The sequence below is a fragment of the Trichogramma pretiosum genome, unplaced genomic scaffold (genome assembly GCF_000599845.2).
Source record: "Trichogramma pretiosum strain Unisexual culture from Peru unplaced genomic scaffold, Tpre_2.0 scaffold130, whole genome shotgun sequence".
In the NCBI taxonomy this organism is placed as follows: Eukaryota; Metazoa; Arthropoda; class Insecta; order Hymenoptera; family Trichogrammatidae; genus Trichogramma; species Trichogramma pretiosum.
Window position 1 is genome coordinate 246,370 of NW_019640806.1, and position 12,418 is coordinate 258,787.

Here is a 12,418-nt window from a genome sequence, read left to right on the forward strand (position 1 = left end):
ATTTTTGTTATGTTTATGGTCTTCAATGAAAAATTATAGATTTAATAGTTGTTCAATAAGTTTTAATATCGATGACAAATTCGTCGTTGTCGTATTACAAAATTTCATAGAGCTTTGCTCTCCTGAGATAGAGATCCATTTCAAAATATAACAGTAGAATTTTGTAAAATTCTTTGTTGCACTTTTTATTTTCGAGTTCAATGATTCGATTTATCTACACATCTGAAAATGCAAGGGTCAGTTGTAGTTAAGTGCAGAAAGTTCATAAAAAAAATTAAGTCATTGGCAAATATTTTGGACAGTTAAGGGGATTTATAAGCCAGCCAAAATATCAAAATTTTAATCCAGTTTTCTGAAACTTCTATTGAATATTTTTCCAAAAGGCTCTATAGCGACCTTAAGAGCATCAAAATGAAGGTCGCTATAGAGCCTTTTGGCAAAATATTCAGAAGTTTCAGAAAACTGTATTGAAATTTTGATATTTTGGCTGACTTCTATATCTCCTTAAACATCATGTTAAAAAATGAATGTTAGTAATGCAATAAAATTAATAAATATCAAACCTGAATATCATCTTTTTTTTTGGTAAAAAATATCTAAATGAACATATTTGTAATTGTTTGCTGAAATTTTTCACGAAAATGCTACTTTTTTGCTATCAACAACGCTTATAGATACAGTATATTTAATAGAACTTGTTATAACTTTATTAAACTAAACACGAGATTATTAAGATTTGTATGTGAAATATTTCTCCAAACTCTTAGGACACCAATTTTAATTGGAAGTATGCAAAAAACTTTGTTTCAGGCACAGTGTATTACAATAGTAATTTTTTAAATTTTATTTAATGTTTCTCTTCCTTAAGAAGTATTAATTTCTTCATTTATTTAGATGTAAGAAATTAATAGATGAGAAGAATATCGATTGATAGGTTTCAATAATAAAATTTATTGTAGTCATAAAAAAATTTTATATCCAATATTTTTTGTTAGGTAACTTATAATACTTAAAATTGGATTTACATTAGTTTAAAAATACACATATTTCAATCGTTCTATACGTTATACATATCATAATGACTAAAAACTCACTATTTTGGATGATTTTATGCAATTTGCACGAATAATCAAGATAAAAATATGGCACATTGAATTTCATCTATGAATTCAAGACCATAATTATCAATATTAGGTACAATATTATCAGAAACAAGTAAAATGTCATAGAGTAATACGATTTACTTCATAATTTTTTAAAGAAGACAAACAAGATTTTTGCCTTCGTTAAGCTTTTCTTGCACTTTGTCACTGGAAGTTGACTTTTCAGCTTGATTACTCAAAATCGCACTCAAAAACGTCAATGAAACGCCGCATACCGCTAAGTAAAATGAATAACCTTTGAAGAAAATAGAAAGTTTTTATTAAAGTTTTTATCTAATGAATGAAAATATTTGATAATATCTTATTACCTATTGTACAGTCCCCGGGGTAAAAAGCATTAGCCTCAGGACCACACATTTTCCTGACTCGAGGGGCTCCCCATCCGGCTGGATATAATATCATTCCAAAGAGATAGCTGATGCCTGGAAAAATAGAGAAGGATTGAAGTTTTTTTGTAGGTTTTCAAAGCTAAATTTTAGCAGACATGCTTACCTGCGATAGCTTGAGCAACGCCGCAGAGATCAAAAATACTTTTTCGGCCTATACTTTGCACATAGCATCCGAGAAGAGCAGCCGCAACTGTTGCAGCCATGATAGCAAGACCAAATGACATGAAGAACATTGAAGCTTTCCAAATGGGTGGGAAGACTACTGGATCAGTAAAGAAGCCATCCTGATTGAAATCGCCGCAATGGTTTTTCTGACCTTGCAACAATATGCATCTGTTGTAGATTCCTTGGCTTGGGTTGTACATTTTTGAACCGTCGTCTGTTAAAACAATTTAAATGATTATTTTTTCGATTGCGATAATGAGAATTGATTTTATTATTTTTTAATTTACCTGACTGAATGGGGCGACCTGGACCTATGATCCATTTTGGAGTGAGGACAGCGGCTAATACTGACATGAACGCGAGTATGGAAATAAGGGTCCACGCTAAGCTCCGCCCAGTGACTATTACCAAGCAACACATTTTATTTGCTTTGTTCTACTTTAACTCGTCCGGATCGGAAATATTCATCGATACTTCAATTTTTCATTTCTGTCGCCTATCGGCCCTTTGTCATTTGATGTGTTTTACTGAAAAAGAAATTTCTATTATGAGTCTCCGATGCAATGATGATTTTCGCTTATGTATAGCTCTCTGTCAGTTAAATGATTATCACATCAGTGACATTAATTTATAACGTTACATTACTTTAAATATAATACTTCATCGCTTGGAAAACATTATTTTATTAATGCAATATTAGAAATTATTTTAGAAATGTTTCATCGGAGATTTATTTTTAATTACAACTGATTGATCAGAGTATGCATAGGTTGAATAAAAATATATACATGGAGCATTAATTTTGAACGATCGGATCAATTTAATTGAAAACGCAAGCTAAGAAAGAGATAATCTAAATTTGTCGCATTAGTGAGCGAAAATAATGTAATGTAAATCAATATATCAATTCTTGTCATTTAGCCTAAATGTAGTAGATTGAACAAGATTTAATTAGACGATGCACGCAATGTTGCGATGCATGCAAGCGAAGCATTTGTTTAAACGCAGAGAAAGAAGGATGAGTGCGCGTCAAGGTGACACATCTGCTGCATCGCAAACACGACGTTTGTTGGCCCAGCGATTTGCTCCGTATGTAATCAGCTACTTCTATCAAACTCGGGTCAAACAGTAAAGCCATTGTGCCTTTCTGTTTGGCGTCTTGAACTTTGAGCTTGTCGCTCGTGCCACGCCTCGAAACGATCATGCTTTGCTCGCTGAGTCGAGCTCAAGATCAAGCTATGTAAGCTCGATTATGGTTTTCACATTTTCGTCCTAGGATGCAAAAATATGAAAAACATTCGAGTAATGTACTCTATGGGCCAAAATAATTTTGATAATAAACCGATGGTGCATAAACGCACACGAGCTCTGCGCTTTCAACGATGATTTTAAAAAATTTCCATGCTCTGTGAAGCCTTAAAGACCGATACGCGTAATTGTTCCCCTCGCGAATGACGTAATACACACACCATATGTCCGACAAGTCGACGCGCGTGTACGAGGGACGCCTGACTCGGAAACAGGAGCCGCCTGTGTTAAGCTTCCAACAATCTGCACGAATTTCAATAAAATCGGCATAGGCCCATAGATACTTGCCGAGAGCGAGCCACATAGCTGTTCGTAAAAATAAGTAATTCAAGATTAATCCTGCGCATTTAAATGCAGCGTCGAATGAGTTGGACGCTGTAAGAGGATCAGTTGGTAGCTAGTCAAGGATACGGCCAGCAAGTAGCTACCAGAGTGCAGTAGCTCAGCCTTTGCAACTTATGATTATGAAGATCTGTCCGAGCTCACATGAAAGGCACGAGGCCGACTCGGACGTCGAAATTGACTGTCGTGCCCTTGGCCCTTCTATTTTTCATTATCGAGGCTCGCTCGTATAGTCGGTGGCTTTGCCCGGGTCTTATCAATACAGCCGACGCGGCCTGGCCTCGAGACTGCTCGAGCACAGCTACAAACAACAGGTGGCAACGGATTGCTCCATCGCTTTTATCTCGAGGGCAAACTCGAGTTACCTGCACCCTCGTACTTCCACTTCTTCTGTCTGTGAAAAATTGCCGATTGCCTGGGCTACTAGTACGGGCTTTCTATGGAAATCAATTTGTAACTGTACATTGAATTAACGTGAGGCATTTCATTACGAGCAATTAGATCGCGAGCTTTCGACGCCGATCGGCGCAGCGGACAGCAGAATTAATTGAGCATTCAAAGAGAAGCCGTGTGGAGCGGCGCTTCTTGAAAATAGCCATGGCTTCACTGCCAACGTAGCAAAACATCGACCGTGCTTACGAGAAACAGATCGAGACTTTCGAATTGATATTTCAATGAGCAATTGCGAAATTCATTTTCATTTAATCTACTTATTGGAGTGATCTTTATTCGATCGTCGAGCATTGCTCAACGTTGATTCGTTGCTCTGACGCTCTAAAATTACAATTTTTGCGGATGACAATTACAAAAATATGGATTATAAAAACAATTTAATAGATTCATCCGAGTCTTTATGCCGTCTTATTATTTAATCGATAAGGGTACTTGCGAGGAGTTTTTTGTACAGTCGAGTGAGCAATAGTCCATGTTATTGCTACAAGAGACTAACTAATGTATTTTTAACGTTGCAAAACTAAGTAACATATTTATGTTACTCATTGATCTGTGACTTATACCGATAATGCACATAATTGTAATGAATTTTCCCCTCAGAAAAAAAACCGAAAATAAAAAATCTGATGAAAGAAGAATAGTTAGTTATTTTTAGAGAATATTTGTCGGCTCTTGGTTTGTGGTAAAAAAGGAAAATAAATCGTGATTTCCGTTCGGTCGATTAAAGTGCGCAGAAAAAAGTTATTACGTAGCTATTACTGCATCGCAGAAAGGCATAAGTGCAGTCGAGCTCGAGTAAGTGCAGCAGCTGAGTGGCTCGAAGGAGCGGCCGCAGGTTCCACGCAATATAGCCTCGGCAAGAGCAGCCTATCCTGCAGCTACTCGTGTCCCTTCGTCGTATCGAAAAAAAGGTCGAAAATGCGCAGCTGGGGGATACTCGGCTACGGCCTGCGGGCGAAAAGGTGCGGGATAATTGCGGGGGACGCACAGGCTGCGCGCACAGACGAGAGAGAAACCGGAAAACGCTCCACCGCGTCGCTTATCTTCCCGGCTATCTGTATATAATAAGGCGGTATTTTACCTAGCCCATTCTGGCGGTATTTCTCTCTTGCTCCGCGGCAGATTCCAGCAGTCGGAGACGAGAAGCTGTATTTGACACGTTTCTATTGTCTCGAGCTCGAACTGCCACGCGCAGATTTGTCAATTCTTATTTATATTATAATACATGGCAGATGCGTATTGTAATACGCGGCTCGGCTGCTACGAGCTCAAAAACGACGTGAGAAATATTTTTCCTCTCCGATGGACAAAAGAAATTTCAACGGCTCGTTTTTAGAAACGTCTCTCAAATATTTACCGCGGAATTCGCTTTTGCGACGTTCACAATGAAAAAAAGCAGAGCCAACTTTTTAGGCGTCGAAGCAATGCAACAATAGTCCGAGAATTTAAAACAAGCAGCTACGACGCATGTGTCTCATACGTGACTGTCGTTACATTCAGCCAAGTACGATAAGAAAAATGTAGAAAAAAGTCGCGCCTTCTTATTTGCACATAGAGAGTGAGATATGTATAGTATGCGTAAATCACGAGCGTGAGGTCGATCGCACCATGCAAATATAGGTACAGGATTGGCTGGAACATGGAGGCAAATCGCTCGGCAAAGACTGCGCAAATGCGCCGCAGGAAAGATCGCAAGTGCGCAGCACTAGGTATTCTTCTGCTCCTCGCGAGGAGATAGCTAGCCGCAGCCGCTGTACTACGTTGCTGGGCCGAACGGACGAATTACGCACACGCGAGCTCGCGCGGCCGATTCCAATTAGGTTTCCGAGGCGTGTGTGTGTGTGTGTGTGTGTGTACGTGCGCCGACCTCGAAGGCGAATAGCCATTCCGAGAATCGCCGATAAGCTCCGATGAAGCTATGGCTGCGCGATCGAAATAGCTTTTCGATTACACGCGTGCTCATAACTGCAGTTCCGAGTCTGCCTGGCCGCCCACTCGATCGATCCATCTTACCGATTTCTTTCCAGCTCGCTGCCGGAGCGGACAAGAGTCCGTGGATCGAGCGCAGCCTGCAATTTAGCTCATCGACTCTGCCTCTCGACTTTTAACTACTTCTGCCCGACCTAAGCTAGATTCATTTACCCGCGACCAACTACCTTTTTTCTTTCGACGATTTATTTATCAACAATGGAAGAAGCAACAAACTACCAGAGGCAAATATTGCGTCACGTTTGCTTTACCCGTACGTATAAACGCACCATGAATTCTCATATTTTACTCGCTGTATATTTTCGTTTTTTCCCTTTACCATAATCGCTATATATATACACAGGCACACGCACGTACACACGCACGCATACAGACGAGCTTTTATACGCAGACAGAAATAGCTGATGCGGTGCTCGTGCGAACGAAATTTCAAGCAAAGAAGCAAGGGAAATCAAGTAGGGTAGCACTTTACATTTCTGCATATAAATACGTATTTCAGTTCTATCCGAGCATAAACTAATAAATACACATTGTACATGGCTAACGGATTTACTAAAAATAGTGATTTCCACGCTCAAGTCCATTATCTAGCTTAGACAGCGTAAGAAAAATTATGGAGTATTCGTGGCGTGCTTTGTTGTCTAAGCTTATGTATACAACATTGATGTCGCTTGACTGTTTGAGATTTACACGTGTTTGAGAATTAAAAAATAATCCGCATCAATTAGCAGAGAATAGCAAATGGCACATATTGCAAGCTTAGTTAGTGAACATAATTTTGACTTGCTTGCTGAAGTAAACCTATCTTATGAAATATACCTATCACTGCACACACGAACGTGTGCGTTTGTGTACATACACATGTATATATATATGAGAAAGGTGAGAAGTCATTGACACGACTGCTTTGGTAGTAGAAGCGCGCGAAAGAGAAACGACGTCACTGCTACATCAATAACGCGAATGTGTGTCTGTATATATGCGCGTTTGTTTGTGTTATGTGCGCAGCGTACACATTACGCGATGCATGTATAATACAGCCAATGGATTTTTATAATAGGATCGTTTGTGTGTACAAAGGAGTGCAGCTGGCGCACGCGAAGCGGAATACAAAAAGAGAACAACAGTTACGGAGGTGATCGTCGTCGTTGTCGTCGACGACGTCGTGATGAGGTACCGAGCTCCGTCATATTATCGACAAAGTTCGGGCGAGGCGCGGCTCGCAAACGTCACGATTCAATCGACACGAAAGCATCGAGTCCCTTTTTCGTATATAGCTTCGTATATGGTAAGCTGCGAGCAGATAGTCTCTGCGCATCGATAGCTGAGACACACTTGGGTATACGAAAATGAGCCAACTCTGCTATACATTCTGTAATCGTAGAATAGCTCGTTTTTCCTCCTTGACAATTACTAGAAGATCGGAAGAGTCCGCGGATGAGAATCAGTTGGAGAAGCGAGAAGCACACCCACGCATACCCTCAAAATGCACGGCACGTTCGAGTTGTCGGCAAAAGGACACGCTACGCAAGAGGAAGAACGAGCTGCGATAGAGACGGCTTACTTCCGGAGCAACTGTTTACATAGTGGCGAATGCATGCATTCTATGATATGCTAAAATTCACGATTCGGAATAATTGAATATTTTCAGTGGACGCCTCGAGCTCGGCCGGCTCGAGTAAGCGAGGAAACAAAGCAGTAGCGAGGGAAGCACGTCCCTGCGGCGAACCTCATGCATTGCTCGAGTTCTTCTTATTCGCTCGGCAAGGCGCGTGCAAGTAAGTATCGAGTTTTTCCAAGGGCCGGCCTGTGCGAGCGCACGAGCCCTCCTTTGCTTCTCTGAGTCCTTTTTCGGAGTAGCAGAACGGACGAAATGAGTAAAATAAAATAAACTTATCGTATAGCTTGGAGCTAGAACAAATTTTGGCGTAGGAACGGTTGGTCGAGCGCTAGATTCGATCGTTCGATGTTGGCGCATTACTATGGGCAGCCACCGACGCGAGTACGAGCAGATGGTCGAGCGAATCGCCTGCCCTAACTCTGTATTTATAGAATGCAAGCAAAGCGGCAAGGTCTCGAAAGACCGACCGAAGCCAGAGTCGTCGAGACTAGATTCGCGCGGCTCGCTGGTCCACGGATCGATCTGGAATCCGCGAATCCGAGCGAGCTCGAGTGCGCCGATACCGATGGGCCCTCGATACAAGCGCTAAATACCGATAGCTAGTCGTCTCGTTGTCAGTCGATTATAGATCTCGAAAGCGATCGAGTCGTTTGTAATTATTTAGACGGAGCGAGCGAGCGCCAAATCGCGATCGGCTGCAATTGCGCGCTGCCAAACGCGTGTACGTCTCGTTCTCGGCAAACTGTTGCAGCGCGACGACGTCTTGCGCGCACCTATTATTATAACGAGCACACACGCGTATAGTCGAGTGCTCGATCAACGGACACACTAATTGACAGCTGCCAAATTGATCCAAGTGGCTCGAGGCTGCGCGCAACCTATCGGGCAATAACGCGGCGATATCGGAGCTGCAACTCGCCGAGTTGTTTTCGCACTCGCGAGCGTTTGCGTAGGAAAAAACTGCGACGAATAAAAAGCTGCGATTACTTAGGCGATATCTACGCGACGAATGAAAAGGAAAAGACGTACCGATGAAACGAGCTGCAGCGGGAGGTACTGTGCGTTGCGCCAAGGAGCAAGGGGGATCCTCGACATGGTCGGCTCCCAGGCAGCTCTCCTCGGTCTGGAATCGATCGATCGATCGACTGATCGAGCCGCGCTCGCAGCGAAAAGCACGATTCGCCGTGCGGATGACAGCCGCAGCAGCAACAATGATTCGCGCGAGCTATATAATAACAGTTGCGTGTGGGAAACGGAGAAGAACTGGCGTCGACCGTCGGATTTGCACTGCTCGCTTGTGTGTCGCAGACTGGCCTTTGGGGCTCCTCGAGAGCTCGTAGCGCAACTTGGCGCGGCGGTGGAGTGGAGCCGCTACGCTCGCCGCGCGCCGCACAGCCGGCGACTCGCTAGTCGCTGCAGCCACGGCCACCGTCCTCTGCTCGTCGTGCTATATTTTGCTCTTTTTCTCCGTCTCTACCTCTGTGCATGCATGTATGTATGTATGTGTTTGTATGTTTTATGTACGCGAGCGAGTCACACGATACGCTTATTCGCTCTCGCTTACTTGTCTGCTGCGCGCCGCCGTCGCTGCTGCTGCTGCTGCTGCTGCTTATACTCGAGTCGCCTACACGCAGCTATATTATATACCCTCGGCTTCTCTCGTACGTGACTCGCTCGAGACAGCCACTATACTCGCATTTTGGCCTGCGTGAGCTCCGAGCAGCACTTTTGCCTGAGCTCGCGACCTTCCCAACTCTACGTTTCCCCCTATTTTACCAAAACAATCTTCATTTGGGAAAAGAGCGAAGGAAAAGTTTGCCAAAAGCCCACGACCCTCTCTCGATTTATCATCATGATCCCCAAAATATTTCTTTTTTTTTTCACTTTAAAATTACTCATTTTACGAGCTTAAGCATCGAAACTTGGTATTATTTTTCTTTTTTATAAGCTCAAACTATACATTATCATTTGATATTCTGTATAAAGCATATGTCCCAGTACCTTACCACCCCCTATAGTACTTGATCGATATCGTTTAAAGGGGGAAAAAAGTAACAAAAATTTTTACTTCTGTATTTACCCTGAAAACCTCACTGAAATCCAATACCTCAAACAAAAGCTCATTCGCAACACTTCGTCATTTTCTCACTATGATTAGGGTTCCTCACAAAGTAATAAAGATATATAAAGATTCTCTAAAGAAACAAATTCTTCACAAGAATAAGTACCATGAACTGAGTTGATCATTCAATTTTCAAGTACTCCTTTTTTACTTTTAAGCACATATCTACGTATAACATTTTTGTAACACTTGTAATTCAGATCCTGAGAAATTAAGATCGCAGTATTTATTTTTGTACGCATCGCAGTACTTATTCCGTCACAAAACCCTGACATTTTTAAAACTTTTTGAGCAACCCTGTTTTCCATTTTTTAATATTAAAAAAAAGATTATATTTAAATATTATAGGGTAAACCTGCTAGTATCCGACCACTTTTATTCGAGTCACAGGACCTTTAGATTTAATTGTAAATTATTAAATTGCCGTGTATTTAGTCCCTTACTATCAAATTATTGCATTTATTGTGTCAAAAAAATTGATGTAAGAAAAATAATTAAAACATACCGTATTGAAATGTGGTCAGGTACTAGAAATCGGATTTTTTGATAAGGCTAATACTCACTTTTTAACATAGCTTTTCGACGTTTAAAGTTTTATTTATGGAATCTTTTTTCGTGAATTCTGATAAACATAAGTGTTTTCTACAAATTTTCTTTGTTTATGAGACGAATCGAATTATTTTATTGAAAATTATCAGAAAATGATGATTTCTCAAGTGGTCGAGTACTAGCTGGTTTACCCTATGCGTAAATGTAACAGTACTTGCAAGTTTTTAACATAGAAAAAAATTGTTTTCAAAATAATTAGATTTCAACTTAATTCTACGGTGTTGGAACAATTTAAAAACAAAATTGTTCGTAAACGCGATAGGGAACTTTTTAAGCTTCAATTGTCAAATAGAAGAATGATTTAATTAATTCATGCAAGAGACTGTCCGGATACAAAATGATAATTTCTCAGCGGGCCGAGTGCTGGTATCTTTATATTTTAGAATAACAAATTAATTAAAATCATTAAATGAACTGAGTTTCAAGTAAATAAGCTAATCGAAACGAATTAAAAAATTGATATAAAAAATGTAACTCAAAATGTGTTCAGACGTCATATTTACAGAATTGCTTTTAATCAGGCTGTAATTGATGACAACGAAAATGATTAAAAATAACAAGGAGGATAATTTTCGCTGGATGAAACTACAAGCAGTGATGGATAAATATAGCCAGTGCGAATCATTTTGTTGCTTCGGTATTATTCACACACCTGAGGATTGCACCGATCTGTAATTTTACTGTGGCGCGTGAATAGAGTAATGCGGCCTCTATTGACGAAGAACGGCAACACGCAGAGTCTCGATTGGCTGGCAGTGCACGTGATTACAATCGTGTCGCAGCAATTGAGCTCGAGTAACGAAGCCGAAGCGGCGGCTGTCAGCTATCTCAATTTCTGCCTGCTTAAAGACCATATCTCGACGCGATTGTTGTGCTTCGATCAAGATTCGCGACTCGCGATCGAAATTCGCCCGGGCTGACTTCGACGATCGGCCCTAGGTACGAAAGTTTCGAAAGCTTACTCGCAGATAGCTCGCAGCGATTATAACAATTATTCGCTCGTTGGCGCGGCAGTGATAATACGAGCTAAACGGAATAAGCAGCGCAGCTCGCCTCGGCCAAGCTAGAAGCGACCGCAGTAGCGCTGCTGCACCGATTCAAAAATCCAAATTCCACCTCCTACTTGCTGTTCGCAACTCGGCGCCAGACTTTCAACGCGTGCATATTTCGCTGCACATCTCTGACTTGAAATTTCTTACTTGCCATTCGATCGGACATTCAAGTATGTACGAAAATCTCTTTAAAAGTCCTCTGCAGCGGGTATTTGTTTACGGAACCCTCAAGCGCAACGAACCCAATCATCATCTCATCAGCAACGCGGAGAATGGCTACGCCAAATTCATGGGTTTGGGCAAGACGATCTTGGCTTTTCCTCTGGTCATCGCCACGAAATATAATATTCCCTTTTTGCTCAAGAGGCCAGGAACTGGACACGTTAGTTGTATATCCAAATTTATCAACGAGCCAAACCGTACCGAACTCGTATCGATTCTGATCCGATACATCGTGACTTATCTCAATGATTTACTACGATTATACTCGAGTTTTTCATATGTATACTCTTATATCATGTGGTATTAATTATTTATTTGCAGAATATATTTGGAGAAGTTTACGACGTCGATTCAAAAATGCTTAAGGAACTCGATAAATTAGAAGAACACCCAGACTTTTATATTCGCATGGAAGAGGACATATTACTTGCGCCAGAAAAGGACATTACAAACGGAGCCAACTTTGAATCGGTATGTTTAAAAATTGGCATTCTCGGTCCTCACAGCAATTGAATTGGTTAACTTATTATATTGTTTATTACAGATCGGCGAGTCGACGAAAGCTTGGATTTATCTGCTTCCGAACTTTAGAGAGTCACTTTTGGAGTTACCCATGTTATCAAGTTACAGCAACGAGGGGAGCCACGGTCTCAAATACATTGAAAGGTATTTGCGAGATTGTTCATTCAACCATCGAAATGAAGTGTTGAATTCGAATAATCGCGCTGAAAATTGAATTTCAGCGAAGCGGACTATGCCAAACCCGAAGATGTTCTATGAATATCGAACTTTTACAATTCTCATTTTTCGAACAGTGTAAAATATTTCAAAGTTTATTATATATTTTATATAGTTGGTCAATAAAAAGAATAATTATTTTTACACATGTTTATTAGAGTCTTAAATTGTATCCGCAATTATTATTAGCGATTAACAATACGACTTTCATCAATATACGCTTTAACAAAGTTCATTAATTCATT

General features: G+C 40.8%; 2 protein-coding genes across 3 annotated transcripts; one reads left to right on the forward strand and one right to left on the reverse strand.

Moving 5' to 3' along the window:
- Positions 1-917: 917 nt before the first annotated feature.
- LOC106660490 (LHFPL tetraspan subfamily member 2 protein) lies at positions 918-8,805 on the reverse strand. Its single transcript, XM_014383463.2, has 5 exons — positions 8,460-8,805; positions 2,005-2,244; positions 1,656-1,931; positions 1,472-1,585; positions 918-1,398 (listed from the first exon to the last, which is right to left on the reverse strand). The coding sequence occupies exons 2-5, from the start codon at positions 2,135-2,137 to the stop codon at positions 1,256-1,258; spliced, it is 666 nt and encodes a 221-aa protein (XP_014238949.1). The 5' UTR covers positions 2,138-2,244; positions 8,460-8,805; the 3' UTR covers positions 918-1,255.
- A 2,141-nt stretch (positions 8,806-10,946) lies between these two features.
- LOC106660379 (putative gamma-glutamylcyclotransferase CG2811) lies at positions 10,947-12,323 on the forward strand. Of its 2 annotated transcripts, XM_014383322.2 has the most exons (4): positions 10,947-11,595; positions 11,757-11,906; positions 11,980-12,101; positions 12,179-12,323. In XM_014383322.2, exons 1-4 carry the CDS (start codon positions 11,386-11,388, stop codon positions 12,213-12,215), a joined length of 519 nt encoding a protein of 172 aa, XP_014238808.1. In that variant the 5' UTR covers positions 10,947-11,385; the 3' UTR covers positions 12,216-12,323. The 2 variants fall into 2 exon arrangements, with proteins under 2 accessions (XP_014238808.1, XP_014238807.1); XM_014383321.2 differs by having other exon boundaries at positions 11,980-12,323.
- The last annotated feature ends 95 nt before the right edge of the window (positions 12,324-12,418 follow it).

What these genes read in the sequence shown, in the direction of transcription:
- LOC106660490 (XM_014383463.2), bottom strand. Translation starts at nt 2,137, where the DNA reads ATGTGTTGCTTGGTAATAGTCACTGGGCGGAGCTTAGCGTGGACCCTT. An exon ending in AGGTCGCCCCATTCAGTCAG is followed by an intron (nt 1,932 to 2,004) that starts GTAAATTAAAAA and finishes TTGTTTTAACAG; the next exon opens with ACGACGGTTCAAAAATGTAC. An exon ending in CGTTGCTCAAGCTATCGCAG is followed by an intron (nt 1,586 to 1,655) that starts GTAAGCATGTCT and finishes CTATTTTTCCAG; the next exon opens with GCATCAGCTATCTCTTTGGA.
- LOC106660379 (XM_014383321.2), top strand. Translation starts at nt 11,386, where the DNA reads ATGTACGAAAATCTCTTTAAAAGTCCTCTGCAGCGGGTATTTGTTTAC. An exon ending in AGAGGCCAGGAACTGGACAC is followed by an intron (nt 11,596 to 11,756) that starts GTTAGTTGTATA and finishes ATTTATTTGCAG; the next exon opens with AATATATTTGGAGAAGTTTA. An exon ending in ACGGAGCCAACTTTGAATCG is followed by an intron (nt 11,907 to 11,979) that starts GTATGTTTAAAA and finishes TGTTTATTACAG; the next exon opens with ATCGGCGAGTCGACGAAAGC.